The sequence below is a fragment of the Phodopus roborovskii genome, unplaced genomic scaffold (assembly GCF_943737965.1).
Source record: "Phodopus roborovskii unplaced genomic scaffold, PHOROB, whole genome shotgun sequence".
NCBI lineage: Eukaryota > Metazoa > Chordata > Mammalia > Rodentia > Cricetidae > Phodopus > Phodopus roborovskii.
Genome location: NW_026125295.1, coordinates 14,649,203 through 14,664,867, shown reverse-complemented (window position 1 = coordinate 14,664,867; position 15,665 = coordinate 14,649,203). Strand labels below are relative to the sequence as shown.

At 49.9% G+C, this 15,665-nt stretch overlaps 1 protein-coding gene across 1 annotated transcript in view; it reads right to left on the bottom strand.

The window, feature by feature from the left end:
- Nucleotides 1-2,152: 2,152 nt before the first annotated feature.
- Nucleotides 2,153-15,665, bottom strand: part of Mapkapk3 (MAPK activated protein kinase 3) — a 32,687-nt gene continuing 19,174 nt past the window's right edge. The window contains exons 3-11 of the mRNA XM_051205129.1: nucleotides 10,533-10,672; nucleotides 9,335-9,399; nucleotides 8,838-8,917; nucleotides 6,818-6,941; nucleotides 5,653-5,728; nucleotides 5,176-5,300; nucleotides 4,525-4,610; nucleotides 4,179-4,259; nucleotides 2,153-3,476 (exon numbers count right to left, since the gene is read on the bottom strand). Coding sequence (XP_051061086.1) covers nucleotides 3,324-3,476; nucleotides 4,179-4,259; nucleotides 4,525-4,610; nucleotides 5,176-5,300; nucleotides 5,653-5,728; nucleotides 6,818-6,941; nucleotides 8,838-8,917; nucleotides 9,335-9,399; nucleotides 10,533-10,672 — 930 coding nt within the window. The 3' untranslated portion in view covers nucleotides 2,153-3,323. The remainder of the gene's footprint in view (nucleotides 3,477-4,178; nucleotides 4,260-4,524; nucleotides 4,611-5,175; nucleotides 5,301-5,652; nucleotides 5,729-6,817; nucleotides 6,942-8,837; nucleotides 8,918-9,334; nucleotides 9,400-10,532; nucleotides 10,673-15,665) is intronic.

The window sequence follows — 15,665 nt, the reverse complement described above, 5'->3', positions numbered from 1 at the left end:
CACACAGATCTCTCTCACACACACCCACACACGCATCTCTCTTACATACACACACCCCTCTCTCGCACACACATGCATCATACACATACACACACACTCTCTCTCTCTCACACACACACACACACACACACACACACTCCTCATGAAGTTCTTCACTAAAAGCTCCTAAAGAAGCCACCACAGTAACAATGTATAATAAATGCCTGTGTTGAGATTAGCTCATGTGAATGTGTGGCCAGATGGCTTCTTAGCTCATCTACAACACCTACCATCTGACCATAGTTTTCCATTGTCCATTTCACAGGTAGCCACACTGAGGCCCAACCTCCCAGTCTTGGCTTGTGGGAACTGCATCTAATGACAGAGACCAGGGGTGGAGCCATGGGCTGGGCTGTCACTAAGTCAGATTTTCTCCTGGGATCAAGCAAGTGGCTAAGGAGACATGGGAAATAATAAGCCTTCCACCCTCTTCTCTAACTTAAATGCCCCTACAGCACCCCTTCCCTAAGAGTCACATGAGAGGTAAACTCCCCCCCCCCCCTTGCGACAGTGATGGGCCAAGTGTCCTTGGGGCTGGAGGAAGACACTGGTCTGATAGGAGCCTCTTCCAAGACTTCTGCAGCTATGGTCTTACCTGTGGAGAAGATGGGTACAGCAGAGGATCGAGGCCAGCCCTAGGGAGACACAGACTAGGAGAGCTGAAGTACAGACAGAGCCCTAAGGCAGTCTATCTGTCCTTGAGTGTCCTGTCCCAGCTGTTATACTCTTGAACCCTGTACCCATCAGGTCCCTTCCCACCCTCTAGGTTGCATCAACTCTTTCCTTGGCTTAACTGCCCATGAATTTTCCTCTTAGACCATATGAAGACCATGATTCAATAATACACATTTATGTAGTACTTAAGGTGAGTGCCTGATACACAGTGGATGTCCAGCCCCTATTAGCCACCCAGTATCCTCTGCCTCTCCCCACCAATGTAAACTCCATGTAGTGAGAACCCTACCTGAAGTTTTTACTGCTGCCTGCCCTGTACCTACAAGTGCATAGTATTGAATCAGCAGCCAAGTGAAAGAATCCATCTATCTGCATGTACTATATGTACCTTCCTACACGGCCAGCACTTCACCAGCCTTAGCACACTAGGAATGTAGACCCTCACAGCCATCTAACCCCCCTCCTTTGAAGTCCAGATCTGCAATAAAGGTCCCCAACGCCCACATGTTGCTGTCCCGAAGAGCAAGTCCTTGGAAGTGAAATCCCATGAGTACTGAAGATCTGATCTTCTGGATACAGAGTCCCAAAAGTAGAAATGAACCTGGAGTGAGCCTCCTCCTCCTCCTCAGACCACTCTAAGTTCTCTCCTAAGTGGATTTGGATAACAGTATTTCACAAATGATATCTACCCAACCCCCTAACAGAACTATGTGATGGGTATCCTCATCTGCAGTCCTCAATTGAGGAACTGCAAGTCAGGGAAGCTAAGAAACTTGTCCAAGGTCATCAGGCTAGGGAACAGTAGAACATCTCAGGAGTGCTTGCCTTCTAATATCTCTGCACCCTCCCCCATGTCCTGGGGGGAGGAGGAGCAGCTGAGGAGGAGTGAGCCTGCCTGAGCCAGATGAGCTCTTGAGAAACTGGGAGGTTTCACGATTGAAGCTGGGGGTTGAAATGCCACCGCGAGGGCCCCTTGAGGCTGCCCTCAAGGGTTCCCAAGGGGTGAGGGTGCTCTCTTGCTGGAGTAGTGAAAAGACAGTCTTCCAGCATGCCACCCCTCCCCTGCCCGATATTCTCACTGCCAAATGAAACCTGGCAGCTTCTGAAAATAGCTCCTTGCTGCAGCAGGCACTCTGCCCGCCCTTCAGCAGGCTGGCACGCAGCTGGGGGTGGCCACTGTGGGCAGACGCTGGCACACACAGGGCCGGGGGTGGGTGTCACACATACAGTGCACAGGGGCGGCGCAGAGCTGGAGGCATGTGGCAGCTGCCATCCCTCAGTCGTTCTGACCTTTCTACAATGAATGAGGCAGAGGTGCTGGCGTCAGCTTGGTGTGTTTACCAGGCCAGAAGCGCCCTCTCCAGCCAGGATAGAATCACTAGTAGGGGTGTGGAGCTGTCCACCTAGGTACAAAAAAAGAAACCCAGGAATCATTGAAAAATGTTAAAAAGATGTTTATTAATATCTGGAGATAAAAATCCAGCAGTATTGTTCTAGCTGATATGATCTAAGGTTGCCCAGCCAGTGAGAAAGGCCAGGATCTAGGAACGAGGCTGGATGCCAGGCACTTGTCAGGCCATCTATCAAACACTCAGCACCTGGAGGCTACCCTGGGCATGGCAGGGCAGAGCTGGCTAAGTCTGGGGTCAGTCAAGAAGGACCCTCTCTGTTCCAACTCATGCTCAAGCCAGGACTAGACCTCTTAAGCATGGCTCAGTAGCCCATCACCACCTCAGGCCTGATTTAGAGTCCTGGAAAATGGAGCCAAGCACTCCCTTTCACAAGTATTCCCAGAGTAGCCCTTGCTATCAGCAGAGAGGGACTTTCCTACCTGAGATCTGCTGAGCAGGAAGAGGTAGGGGCTTTTGTCAGAGTGACGTTTTCAAAGTGGAAAAGGTTAAGGATACCCACCCCCAACACACATACCCACACCTACAACTGAGATGAAAAGTTACCTTTTGGATAGGGGGTAGTGACAGGATGCTTTGTCAGAGACTCTTGTGGACTGACATGTGGGCTGTGCTACAGTAAGGCATGGCTGGACCACCCAGGGAAGTAAGTAAGCTGGACTACACAGCCAGCCTCTGGCAGACTAAGGAGAAGCGGTTCTGGAGAGAGACAGTCAGTGTGAGAGAGACAAGTCTCCCCAAGAACATAGGCCCTTGGTTGTCCCTCCTTTTTCCTTTGTTCAGTATTCATAGACAGCAACATGGCCTCTGGTCACCATAGCAACCAATGGCCAGATACCTTTCTCAAGGCCAGACCCATCTGCCCACACAGCAGGATATGTCTCTGTAGGAAAAGGGTAGGTTCTCCACAACCCCCAGTGACCTAGAAGTAAGGCCAAGTCCTAAAGCAGAGCTGTGGCCTCACTCAAGACACACTGGCCAAAGTTGCTTCTGTTGTAACAGAGGGCATCCCCATCCTGGAGCCCAGCAGCTTTCTAGGGCCTGAGCTTAGGCTGGGACCCTTGGACCAAGCTCTTCAGCCTCAAGTTCAACATGACATATTAAGACAAGAAAATTATCTTTTTGTTATAAAAATGACTTCGACCTCTCATGGCCAGAGCCTTACAACATTGTAGTCTGTCACTCTGGCTCCCCCATGAGCTACTGGTTGTTGCATCCTTGAGAGGCTGAGGAGCCGCCTGCTTGCTTTTTCCTCCGCTTGTTGAGGAGCCGGTTGTTAGAGGTCTTCAAGTCCTTGATCTTCACCTGGTCATAGTCTACCCGCATGGTGGCCAGGGCACTGGTCATCTCCTCCTGTGTGCCATTAGCATGGGGGGAAGAAGAGGTCAGGATAGCCTAACACTAAAAGCCATCTCGTTCGCCCCTGTGAAGGCCCTCAGTAACATCACTGACAGGGTTAACAGCGTGCACTGCTCTGGTACCTACTATGTGCTTGGCCTTGGATACAAAATCCTCCCTGCAATTGTTTTTTATGATGGAAACTCAGCTTATTCACAAAGGCAAAGGAGACAGATGACTCCCTGAGTCCACACCAAGGCTACTTGGACAGAGAACTGAACCAATGGCATTTAAACAGAGCCACAAGGCCTGCGGACAATGGCATTTCCCTAGGTTCCCAAGGGTCTGAACTTCTGAGACTGAACCCTGGGTACCCCAGTGCTCTAAGATGCTATCTCACAGGGACAAAACTGACCTTTACTATGTCTAAAACAAGGCTGGTTCCTATTGAAAATGGCAGGTCATAAGAAAGTTTCTGGCCAGTGCTTAGGCTCCAGATCCTTTCATAGAATGCCTGGCCTAAAGCCCCCTCACTAACAGTGCCCCGTGAGCACCACCCTAAATGGGAAAATGAGCAGCCTAGTGCTCAGTGGCATGCCCTGGTTGGATCACTGGGGCAGACACTGACATCCTCTAGGCTCAGGGGAAGTGCCAAATTGGATTCTAAGGTAGTGCCTGCCATCCAGGAATTTATAGACTGAGAAAGAATCTACCCACCTTGACTTCATCCCAGTGGTCTTTATCTTCCTGTAGCACTCGGGCTGTGTGGAGTGGGGTCTGTGGGACCACCATGGATTGCTAGAAGGAACCCCAAGTCCATGGATTAGAGCCTGGAACTGTGCGGTACAGCATAGACTACCACCACCACATACCCTTCTCCCATTCTCGGGTGGGAAAACGGAGGCTCAGAGAGGCGAAGGAGCCTGACTGGAACAGTGGCAAAGCCAGGCTACAGTGTTACCATACATCCCTGTGCAAGGTTCCAGTCCATCCCTGAACCCAGGCCTCCAGGGCTACCACTGTCCAGCCTGCCAGACCTACTCCAGGCCAAGACCACGCTCACATTGATCCAAGGGTGGTTCATGAACTGCATGATGGTCAGCCTCTCTGTAGGGTCTGTCTTCAGGAGCAGGCGGATTAGCTGCTTGGCTAGGGGACCCAGAAAAGAGGGGAGTAGTGAATTGTAGTCCCCCAATCCTCCACGTGAAATCACAAGCTCAGTTGGAATGTAAGTGCTGCATTCTTCATGATCAGAAAAGGGGAGCTAACAATGGTGTCTTACTTGAAGTCATTGAGTGCTCAGGACAACTTGTTAAGCAACAATAGATAACTAATACAAGGCAGCATTGTTTGTGCTACCTAGGAAGGAAAATATGAGCAAGGAATAAAAGGAAGAGGGAGCCCTGGGGAGGCAAATTTTTGTCTTGAGTCTGTTTATATAGCCCTGGCTATTCTGGAACTCTATGCAAATTCATAGAGATCAAGCCTGCCTTTGTTTCCCAAATGCTGGATTAAAGGTGTGTACTACCACACCTTGCTGGGGAGACAAATTTTGAGCCCACTTGACAGATACAGAAACTGAGACTTGAAAATTTCAGATGGCTTGCCTAAATTCACATAGCTAGGATGCAAACACAGGTTAGTTTGACAGCCAAAGTTTGATCTCCCAAAACAAAGGCTAAAGGGACCAGATTGAGCAGAGAAGCTCACTCACCATCCTCAGAGACCTCTGACCACTCAGGCTTGGGGAAGCCATATTGGCCCAAGCGAATCCTTCTCTTCATGCCTGGAGAGATGGCCTGTCCAGTGTTGGAGTAGAAGGGTGGGAATCCACACAGACTGGGAAAGAGAAGAGGTCATTTGGTGTAAGGTTTGGGCACGCAAGGGTCAGGCAGATCTACCCTGTCCTTCCACGAAGGACACAGGCAGCCAGACACCACAGCAATAACGCCGAGCCTGGGGACTCTTGAACATATCCCAAGAATGCCATCAGCCTTGACATGAGGAAGCCCTCAGGCGGTCTCAAGGAAAGTGTCTCACAACACAAGAAACAAAAGATAATCTGGTCAAGGGATGGCATGTCCCTGAGGACACAAAGGGCGAGAAGCTGAACGGCACTAAAAGGACATGGAAAAGTAAAGGCAGAGGCTTGAGGCAGGGTGGGGTGGGTCGGGGGAGGAGCAGTACTCACAGGATGTACATAATGACGCCCAGGGACCACATGTCACATGACTTGTCATACTTCTCTGGACCCAGGACCTCAGGAGCTGCCAGAGCAGAGAGCATAGGAGATCTCTCAGCACCAAGGGTCTTGGGAACTAGGAAGGAGTCTTAAGCCTGGGTAAGGTGAGGAATAGGTACCCAGGCTGGGAGGTAGGGCAGAGAAGACTGGTGTCTGGCACTTTCTGGGAAGGCAGCATGTGTGTGAAGTAGGGGGAGGAGAGACAGCTCCCAGAAAAAAAGAAACTGCCTTCAGACAGCCCCCTAGCTACTTGGGCCCTCCTGCTAGTCTCAACTTGGTAAGAGAGAGGAGGGAAGAAGGCCCCAAATTTAGTGAGGCCCTGCTGCTGACAAGAGGGTCTCGGTCTGCCCGCTGCATTGTGCTGTGCCTCGCATCTCCCTGGATGCACAGCCTAGACTGCAGACCAGCTTGGCTACCCACCCATCGGCCTCGGACTCCCAGTCAGTGCAATGAGGTCAACCAGCCAGACTGAACATTAAAGAGCTGCAGAGTACACCCTGGTAAACAGGGGCCATTTCTGAAGTCTCCTACCCCTTAGCTGCCTTCCCAAAAGGGAAAAAGCTTCCGTTATTACCCTACTCTCAGGAAGGGGCACTTGTTACAGGGACCTTTGGTGATCTTAGAGGTTGCCATTTCCCTAGACATCATAAGTGTGTGGACATCCCCAAGCCCCACCTAGTTCTGGCCTCAAAGGACCTTTTCCCATAAGGCAGGTGACTAGGGCCCTGTATCCCTCTAATGTAGGAGAAAAGGCCTGCCCACTTTCTGAATATGAAGACGAAAACCAGAGAAAAACAACCGCGTTTGGGCTCCGTCCCGAGCTGATGGCAGCCTTTTATCACATATATATTTAGAGCTGCTGTGATGTCATTCAGCTCACAGGCCACAGCCAGAATTTTCCTGGATCTATTTTCAAAAGCAGAAGCTGAAGTTTGGGAGAATATTTTTGCAGCCTCCGGCCCCCCACATCACCCGCCTCCATGCAGACTAGAGTGCTCCCTCCTCCCTCCTCATCAGGCTTTAACTCTTTGGTTCCCACAACCCACTGGCTGCCCACCCCTATTCTATAGCAGTATACAGCAAGGAGGATACAAACCACATGATTAAGACTCACCCACATAATAGGGAGTGTAACAGGGTGTCTGCAGCGCATTTTGGGTGGTTTCTTTGGCAAAGCCAAAATCGGTGAGCTTAAGCACTGCATCTCTCTCCTTGGATGTATAGAGTAGGTTTTCAGGCTGCATCCAGAAGAGAAAGAAAGCATTGGTATAGACAGACGAAGGTACCAGGAGGAGACAGAGCCGCAAAGTAACCTTTTGTCCCTGCCTGCATCCCAATTCATGATGAGCCAGCTCTGTCTTATGAAAAGATCTAGACCTTGGTCACCAACAACATGGATTGAAGGTGATGCCTCCATTCACAGAGATAAAAGTGAGGCAGGTGTTCAGCCAAGACCATGAATGACCGGGTGCCATAGAAAGTCCCTAGGCAGAAACTTCAGCTCCTGAGTTGGTGTGAATACCATGAAATGCCAGAAAGTCGCTGGGGTAGCGAAGAAAGCAGACAGCTCATGAGCCAGAATTGCTAAGCACAAGTCCCACACCCAACCCAGAAGGAAGCCCACCAAGCCAGCAGGCTAAGCCCATTTGAGCTAGCTCTAGGGAGCAGGTGCCCCCTCACCCAACACAGACCTCAGGAGCTACACAGAAGAAATCTTCCTAGCTACAAAGCACAGATGGGCCTGGCAGATGGGAACAGCCAGCAGGGCTCCATGGAGGAGGCAGCCCTGAAGCTGGCTGTTAGTGAACAGGTAGGATCTTGGCCTATGTCAAGGAGCAGGAGAGATGATTCCCAAGCAAAACTCGGGCGGAAGAATAGTGCTCCAGTTTGGATCCAGTGGGAGCTATTTCTTAGGTTCTGTTTGAGACGATCTGACCTTGAATTGGAATAAATAGAGAAGCAGTTTAGCATATTCTGCTCTGCAGGCTTTTCTTCCCTTAGGAAAAAAGGAACTCATGAGCTAAAAGAAAGCAAGGATTTAGAAGGTGAACCTGCTTTGGCTGTGTGTCTATCCTGAACCAAAGGGTAACTGTACAGGCTGGCAGCCCTCAATCAGAGAGGCATATCAGCTAGCATCTCCGGTCTCCTAGGTCCAGGCTTAGGAGGAATAAGCCAAGCAAAGGCAAGGAGGAACAGATTCTGTGCTAACAATGGTTCACACACAAATGCTTATGTGTGCACATGCATATAGGGATGTATATTAGGGCCGGGGAGACCTCGGCTTTCCCAGAAAAGAATATTTGGAGCATTGTGCTTCCTACGTTTCAAGCCCATTCACTGGGATGGCAAGCAGGCCCAGCCCTGGGACCACCTAGATTCCTTCCTCACATAGCCATTTAATGTTGTTGTTTGGTTGGTTTTTTGGTTTTGGGTTTTTTTGTTGGTGGTGGTGGTGGTTTTTTGTTTGTTTGGTTGGTTGGTTGGTTGGTTTTGGTTTTGGTTTTTTGTTTTTGTCTTTTTGTTTGTTTGTTTTGTTTTGTTTTTCGAGACAGGCTTTGGAGCCTGTCCTGGAATTCACTCTGTAGGCCAGGCTGTCTTCAAACTCACAAAGATCCACCTGCCTCTGCCTCCTGAGTACTGGCCTAAATGCTGTTGTTTGGTAGCCTAATCTGTGACTTCACAGAAGACTGACACTATAAGGCAGCCCCTCTCAAAGGTCTGGCACACTGATGGTCATAAAACTTCTTGCTGAGCAAGTGAACAAATGAACCAATGAATCCCCACTTGTAGCAACTTCACAGCTTAAGGCAAGATGATTAATTTCCCAAAGAGCCTCGGTTTGCTTGTCTGTGAAATGGGTAATGGCCCCATCCCACAGAGCCAGTTGAGGATTAAAAGACATGCTTGTTAGGGCCCACTGGCTGGAAATAGGCAGTTATTCTCGTTACTATTGGGATTACCCAGTGTTTGAAGAAAACAAGGAGGTCCATCTGGCAAGAGCAGACTGAGTGAGCTGTGCCATGGGAGGAGCAGGGAGGCTGAGGCAAGGCACTTAGCTTCAATCAGTGAGTGCTGGGAGGCATCAGGGTGAGTGACTCCTTCACTGTCTCCCAGGCTGAGTTCTGGCAACTCACCTTGACATCTCGGTGGGCGATGTTCTGGCTGTGCAAGAACTGGATGGCAGTGCCAATATCCCGCATTATCTCTGCAGCCTCTGCAGGCACAGAGGAAGGGGACAGGATGTCAGTTAAAAGTCATGTGGCCTATAATCTCTCTTGAGCAAGGTCTGGCAGGCCAGCACTAGATGGCAGTCCTGCAACCTAGGTAGGTCTTCCTACCTAGCTATCCACCCATACATTCCAATTTGCTCCAAGAACGTTCTGAGCCCGCCCAGGCCTGTTTCCTCAGGCCTACACTGCCTCAGATCAGTTCTGCCGTGGGTCAGCACCGAAAGCCTCAGAGTTCTCATGGGCACAGATGGTGTTACAGATTCAAAGAACAAACCCCTTGAGGGGGTGGGGCATTCCATCTCATTCTCTTTAGCTCTTATGTGAATCTTGAGGTTCGGCGAAGGGCAGTATCTCATAGCCTTCCCACACTAACTCCTCACTGGTCCCAGGGCCACACAAACCTCTCTCAGTGAAAGCCTGGTCACCACGTTCCTGGATCCTGCTGAACAGCTCACCGCCTTCCATGCTGCAAGAGAGGCAGAAACGGGGAGAAGTGAGTGTCACCAACTTGCTCTGTTCTGGATCAGGGGCCCTGCCTGGGCCATGGAGAACCTGGCAGATGGTGAGCTGTCAGCTTGGATGGCTTGATCTGAACTTTCAGAACTAAGAAAAGGCGGTAAGCCCAGATCCTTGCCAGAAAACCCCCATGCTCCCTGTGGTGCTGGCTCGACCTGGCTGTGAGACCTTGGACACCCCCAGCCCTAACCAAGGGTATTTCCCCAAATGCATAATGAGACATCAGCTGTCATCTTCATGGCCCGTTGCTTTCTGTGTGCTCAGTATGGGCTATGCCCTGAGTTCCACCCTTCATGCACAGTGCTATGGAACCCTGGTCTGGTTCTTTCCCTCAGCTACCTCTTTTGTTAAAGGAGAATAATAACAGCAACCTCCAGGAGTCATGAAGATTGACTGTGTGATATACAGCAAGAGCTTGGAACAGAGTCAAGCTCAGGGTGAACACCTCATTACAATCTTCCTCCACATTTAACATGTGAGCTACAGAAATCCAGAAAGATTAGCAGGTGCCTACAGTTCCACAGCTAGTGGGTGGCAGAGCCAGGGTCTAAACCCCAAATCTGGACAGCTAGCTAACTTATAGAGAGAGAAAAGACTTGAAAAATCAGACAAAAAAGAACCCAGACAGGGGACATAGGTCTGAGGAAGGCTAAGATTGTGCCCTACTGCTGATGGCCCAAGCCCAGGGTGGAGGAGGCCAATGGCTCCCATCCCTAGGTCTTATCACCCATAATCCAATAGCACACGTCCCATAGAAAGGAGAAATCCAAGGAGCTGTGTGTACCCTGCTTTTTCCCAAAGCTCCCTGCCCACACATTCAGAGCTTGGCAGCCTTTTCTGACAACTCCTTGCAGAGTGAAAGTCCTGTCCAGAAAGGCAACAGAGAGCTGTGGAAGTATTTTTCCTGCCCTTGTGGAAATTCCCTGGTGGTCAGCTCTACAAATCCAAGGCCTGTGACTGTCTACTCCACTACTCCTCAAGAGCTGGAGCGACACTCGGAGCTGCCATCTGAAGAAGTCCTTGGATAGCAGTGATCCTGGGGGCACAAGGACACCAAAGGGATTTGAAGGGGTACCTGCCTACCATTCCATGACGATGAGGAGGCAGCGCTTGCCATGATGCATGTTCTCATACACATCCAGGATTCGCACGATGTGGGGGCCGCCTGAGGCCTGCCAATGGTGGTCCACCTCCTGCCGGGCCTTGGGGCTGTCATACAGGAGCTGTGGGAGGTAGGAACCAAGGGCATCAGACTCATACTCACTACCTTCCCTTTGATCAAGGAGGCATGTGTCATGCCCAAGCACCAGGATTTTATCTGAGAAGGACAGAATGAAAATTCAAATCCAGCTTTCCTTGCTTTCTGGTCCATGAGCCTATAAACTTGTGTCAACTCAGGGCATAAGCAACTTGGCCAATAGCTCTAAAGGCCCCTGGAAGGTAGGTGACAGGCTAGAGTTCAGAGATCAGAGAAGTCCCTATTTCTCTTTTTAGGAGAAAAGAGAAATTGAGTAAGGTGCGTGGTGGGTCACATGAGACGTGGGCAGCAGCCCAGGGACCACATATCTTGTAAGCCTCTTTTTTTTTTATGATTGATGACAGGGTTTCCCAGTTATCCAGGCTGATTGGGATCTGCATATGCCAGGCTTTTGGTGACTCCTCGTGTTCCCCATCCAGAATCTCTATGGGAATGAGGGGTGCCAGAGAAAGGGAAAGGAAAAGCTCAGCACACATGGAAGATGTTTGAAGAGGCATTGAGTCCTGTGTCCATCAGTCTATCCCTCTGGGACCTGACCCTGAATGGAGGGAGACACAGCTGCATTCCCGCAGGAGCAAAGGTAATTAAGACATCACATTCTCCAAGAGTGGGTGCAGAAATAAAACTGTCACTACCCAAGAAAAGCACTTCTAAAATGAGTTGCTTTTTAGATGGTGAGACAGCTCAGTGGGTTAAAGTGCCTGTTACCAAGCCTGGTGACCCAAGTTTGATTGCTGGGACCCACGTGGTGGAAGGAAAGAACCAACTGCTGTAAGTTGTCCTCTAAACATGCACACACACACACACACACACACGTACACACACACACACACTCCAAAATTGAATTTATAAGATAAAATTAGCTGTTTGGTCATGACTTCTGGCTTTCAACATAACTCTGTAGCCTCCCTGAGAGCTGTGCAGAGCAGGGCGATGGAGCAAGAGGGATGGAACCACCTCAAGGTGACTCACCCTCACCCGATGCCCACAGACCCCCGGTTATAACATATAAACTCGGGGCGGGGGGACTCTAATGGAGGGAAATGACAGTTGAGTGGAGTTGGATGTAGTATGGGGGTTGAATTCCTCCAGCGCTTACTGTGGCCTTAACTAAGTATGCACAGCTCCAAGCCACAGCCCACAACCCTGTAAAATGTAGTAATAACAGAGTCATCTCCACAAGACTCATCTCAGTCAAGCGGGCATGAGGTAGGCGAGTGTCAGGAATCTCACTCAGGTTAACAGCCTGGGGCTATGGCTGCCTTCCATAAGGCTGGTCATCGGAAATGAGCAAACTCTGGAGTGAGAACCTAGAGGAGTTGTGAAAGAAGTTAACATACAAGAGGAGAGGGCCCAAAATGGGGACAATAGTGACAAGCCACCGCCAGCACGCTTGCTGTATTTTATTTCTTATTTGAGGGAGGCTGGCGATCTGCGCTCTGATCATCTCTGCCCTGCTCAGCACCTGGAGGAACCTGGGACACACTGGCCTCAGTTTCCTCCACACAAGATGGAGAACCAGACACTTTACACAGGGCACAATTAAGACGGCTGTAGAGCCAAGCTCTCCAGATAAAGACAGGGCAGTGTCCCAGGGAAGGGAGAGCAAAGCAGTAGTCTCTGGAATCTTCTACCTTTTGGCTGTTCCTCCAGTTCTGAGGGTGTTTCTCTCTGCTTCATCCTGAAAACTCAGGCAGTGCAAGAAACCCAGGGAACTAGGGGCTAGTAAGTCCCTTCGTCAGCTCTGAGTCCCCTACTCTGTTACCCTGGCACAGCTGTAGGCCAAGGCCACTTCTGGGTACCAAGGAGCCTGGCTTCCTGCTGTCAGAGGTGAGGACCTTTGTCACAGACCCTGCAATTACTATAGCAGCCCACCTCCACCATGTCCCTGTCAGGGTGGCTCTAGCTAGGATACCCTCATTCTCAGCCAAAGGCCCCCAGGTGAGGTAGTCTTCTTTGAACATCAATTCTCTCCTACATCCCAACCTTCCCACTCCCCAGGCTGACCTGTCTGTCAGACCTCCCAGACTGGCTCTGGACCCCTCCTCACTCTGACTCCCTCTGCCATTCATTCCCACCCAAGTCCTCTCTCTTTTCAGAAACCCCAAGCTCACAGATAGAATGCATCCAGCAGGGGCAACGGCCCTCCCTCTTCTCCATCTGTGAACACAGATCTCTTTTCCACAGGCCTTCTAGATAAACACCCTCGGCCCCAGCACCCAGACTTCACCGTCCTCATGATGTGCTACCTCTGGGCCCTAAACAGTTTGTTCAGGCCCGCAGGCTGCCCTTGCTATTCCCAAACAGCCCCTCCCTCTATTTTACCAGCCAGGTTGGGAGCCGGTACAGAGCAAAAGCAAGGCAGATGAACTGGGGCTCCCTGACTGGTTCTCAAAGGAAACCTGGGGTCCTGAGCAAACAAAGGTGGGGAGGGTGGCAAGGGCTGGAAGAAGAAAGGATGGAGGGATGGGAGAGGGTGGCCACAGAGCAGCTACAGAAACTCAGAGCTGGGCCTGATAGGGAGAAGCAGGTGGAACAGCTCTGAGATGAAGCTGTGTGAGGCCCCTCCCCTGCTTCCCATGTAGACTAAATAGTCCTTTAGTTCCAAGGCCCTGAGGACAGGCACAGGCAAGGGACAATGGCTGTTCCCAGTAAATCAATGAATGTTTCCTCTGTTCCCTCTGCAGGTGAGACCACAGGGCTCAGAGCCTTGAACCTGGGCCCACTCAAGCCCAGCTAGCGGCCAAGAAATATTCTCGACTGTCACTTCTGCTACCTTGATTTGTCCCTCAACATAGCCTCAAATCTGTGGTGTGTGTGTGTGTGTGTGTGTGTGTGTGCGCGCGCACGCGCACACGAGCACGCACATGCGCGTACTTGCCTGTTCATGAACAGGTGAAGGCTAGAGCTCCACAATGGGTGTCTTCTATTCCTCTCTACATTTTTGTTTCTTTGTTTGTTTGTTTGCTTGTTTGTTTTGAGACAGAGTTTCTTTGCATAGCCTTGGCTGTTCTAGACCTAGCCCTGTAGATCAGGCTGATTTCAAACTCAGAGATCTGCCTACCTCTGTCTCCTTGAGTGCTGGGATTAAAGGTGTGCAACACCACCACCGGGTAACATCACACTTCTATACTTTTAAAAAATATTATTTTTATTTTATGTGTATAAGTGTTTGTTTGCATACATGTATGTGCACTGCATGCGAGCCTGGCACCCAAGGAAGCCAGAAGGCTGTGTCAGATCCCCTGGAGCTGGAGTTAGAGACAGTTGTGAGTTGCCATGTGGTGCTCTTAACCACTGAGCCATCTTTCCAGTCCCATCACCTACTTTTTTTTATTTATTTAACTAGTTTTGTGAGACCAGGTCTCTCACTGAACCTGGTGTTCCCTGTTTCCGCTCTAATGGCTGGCCAGTGAGTCCCTGGGATCTGCCATCTGAGCCCTACCCAGCACTGTGGTTACAGACAAGCTCGGCCATACCCACCTTTGACACCAGTACTGGGGATTCCCAGCTCAGGTACTCGGGTCTGTTCAGGAAGTAGTTTATACTCACTGAGCCATCTCTCTAACCTACAAATCTGGTTTTGGTTTTGTTTCCTTTTGTGTTTTTTGTTTGTTTTGTTTTGTTTTATGAGACAGGTTTCTCTGTGTTGTCCTGGCTGTCCTGGCACCCTCTCTGTAGACCAGGGTGGCCTCAAACTCAGAGATCACTTGCCTTTGTATCCTGAGTGCTAGGATTAAAGCCCTGTGCCACCACCAACAGGCTTTTGTTTCCTTCCTTCCTTCCTTTCTTTTTTTTTTTTTTACACTAGGTCTCATAGAGCCCAGGCTGGATTTGAACTCACTATATAGCCAAGAATGCTCTTGATCTCCTGATCCTTCTGCCTCTACCTCTTCAGAGTTGGGGTTATAGGCATGTGCCACCAGTCCTGGTTTAAGAAGTGTTGGGGATCAAGCACTCTACCAACTGAACTACACTGTCAGCCTCCAAATATTGTAAAAGCTAATTTTCTTCATAGTCTTTCCCCACAGCTACAGTCTCCTCCTCCTCCTCAAGATGTCCCTTAATGTCACCTCCTTCCAGAAGCCTTTCTGACCATCTTTCCTAAAAAGGACTCCAACAGTCTCCTTTGGTCCTGTATTTTTCTCTTTCTTTCTACATAGTTTCTATTTGTTTGTTTACAGAGTACAATTTACAGTGGGTAAAATGTACAGGTCTCACAGGTCTGGTTCAATGAGTTTAGACAATCCCACACACCCTGGGAACCACACCCCCATGGAGATGGAAAACATTCCCAGCTCCCCAGAAGGCTCCCACGTCAGAGGCCTTTTTACCTCCCATGCCGCAATGCTCACAGCCTACAATTAGCCTGTTCCTTTGATCACTCCTTAAACAAATATACACAGACACTGTACATTCAGTGTGCCTGGTTTTGTTCAGAACATGTTACAAATATCAAGAGGAGAGCACATCGTTATCGTTATTTTTTAGATAAGAAACTGAAGTACAAAGAGAGGAAATAACTAGTCCCTAATCACATGACTGTTCTCCCAATCTCTCCCAAGGCCAACATCCTGCTGCCTCCCTCATCAAACTGTGAGCCCACAGAGCAGGGTCTGTCTGCTTGGTCACCTCTGGTTCCCAGTCCTGGGGAACAGGGCCTGGCACAGAGCCCAGCCCTATCTCTAATATTACTTGTAAATTAGGTGACTACATCCACGAAGGATGGATGATAGGAGGAAACTCTTACAATGCATTATGGGAACAAGATAAGAAGAGGCAGGCTCTACAAAGACAGGCATGACATCCTAGCCAAACTTTCTGTGTATACCTCCTCCGCCTCCCTGGTGAACCAGACTTTACTTCCTCTTTCAGGGACCCATGAGAATTTATTCCCCACAGCAAGTTGCCATCATCCATGCAGGCACATGACTCTACATGATCCTTCTTAAACAGTG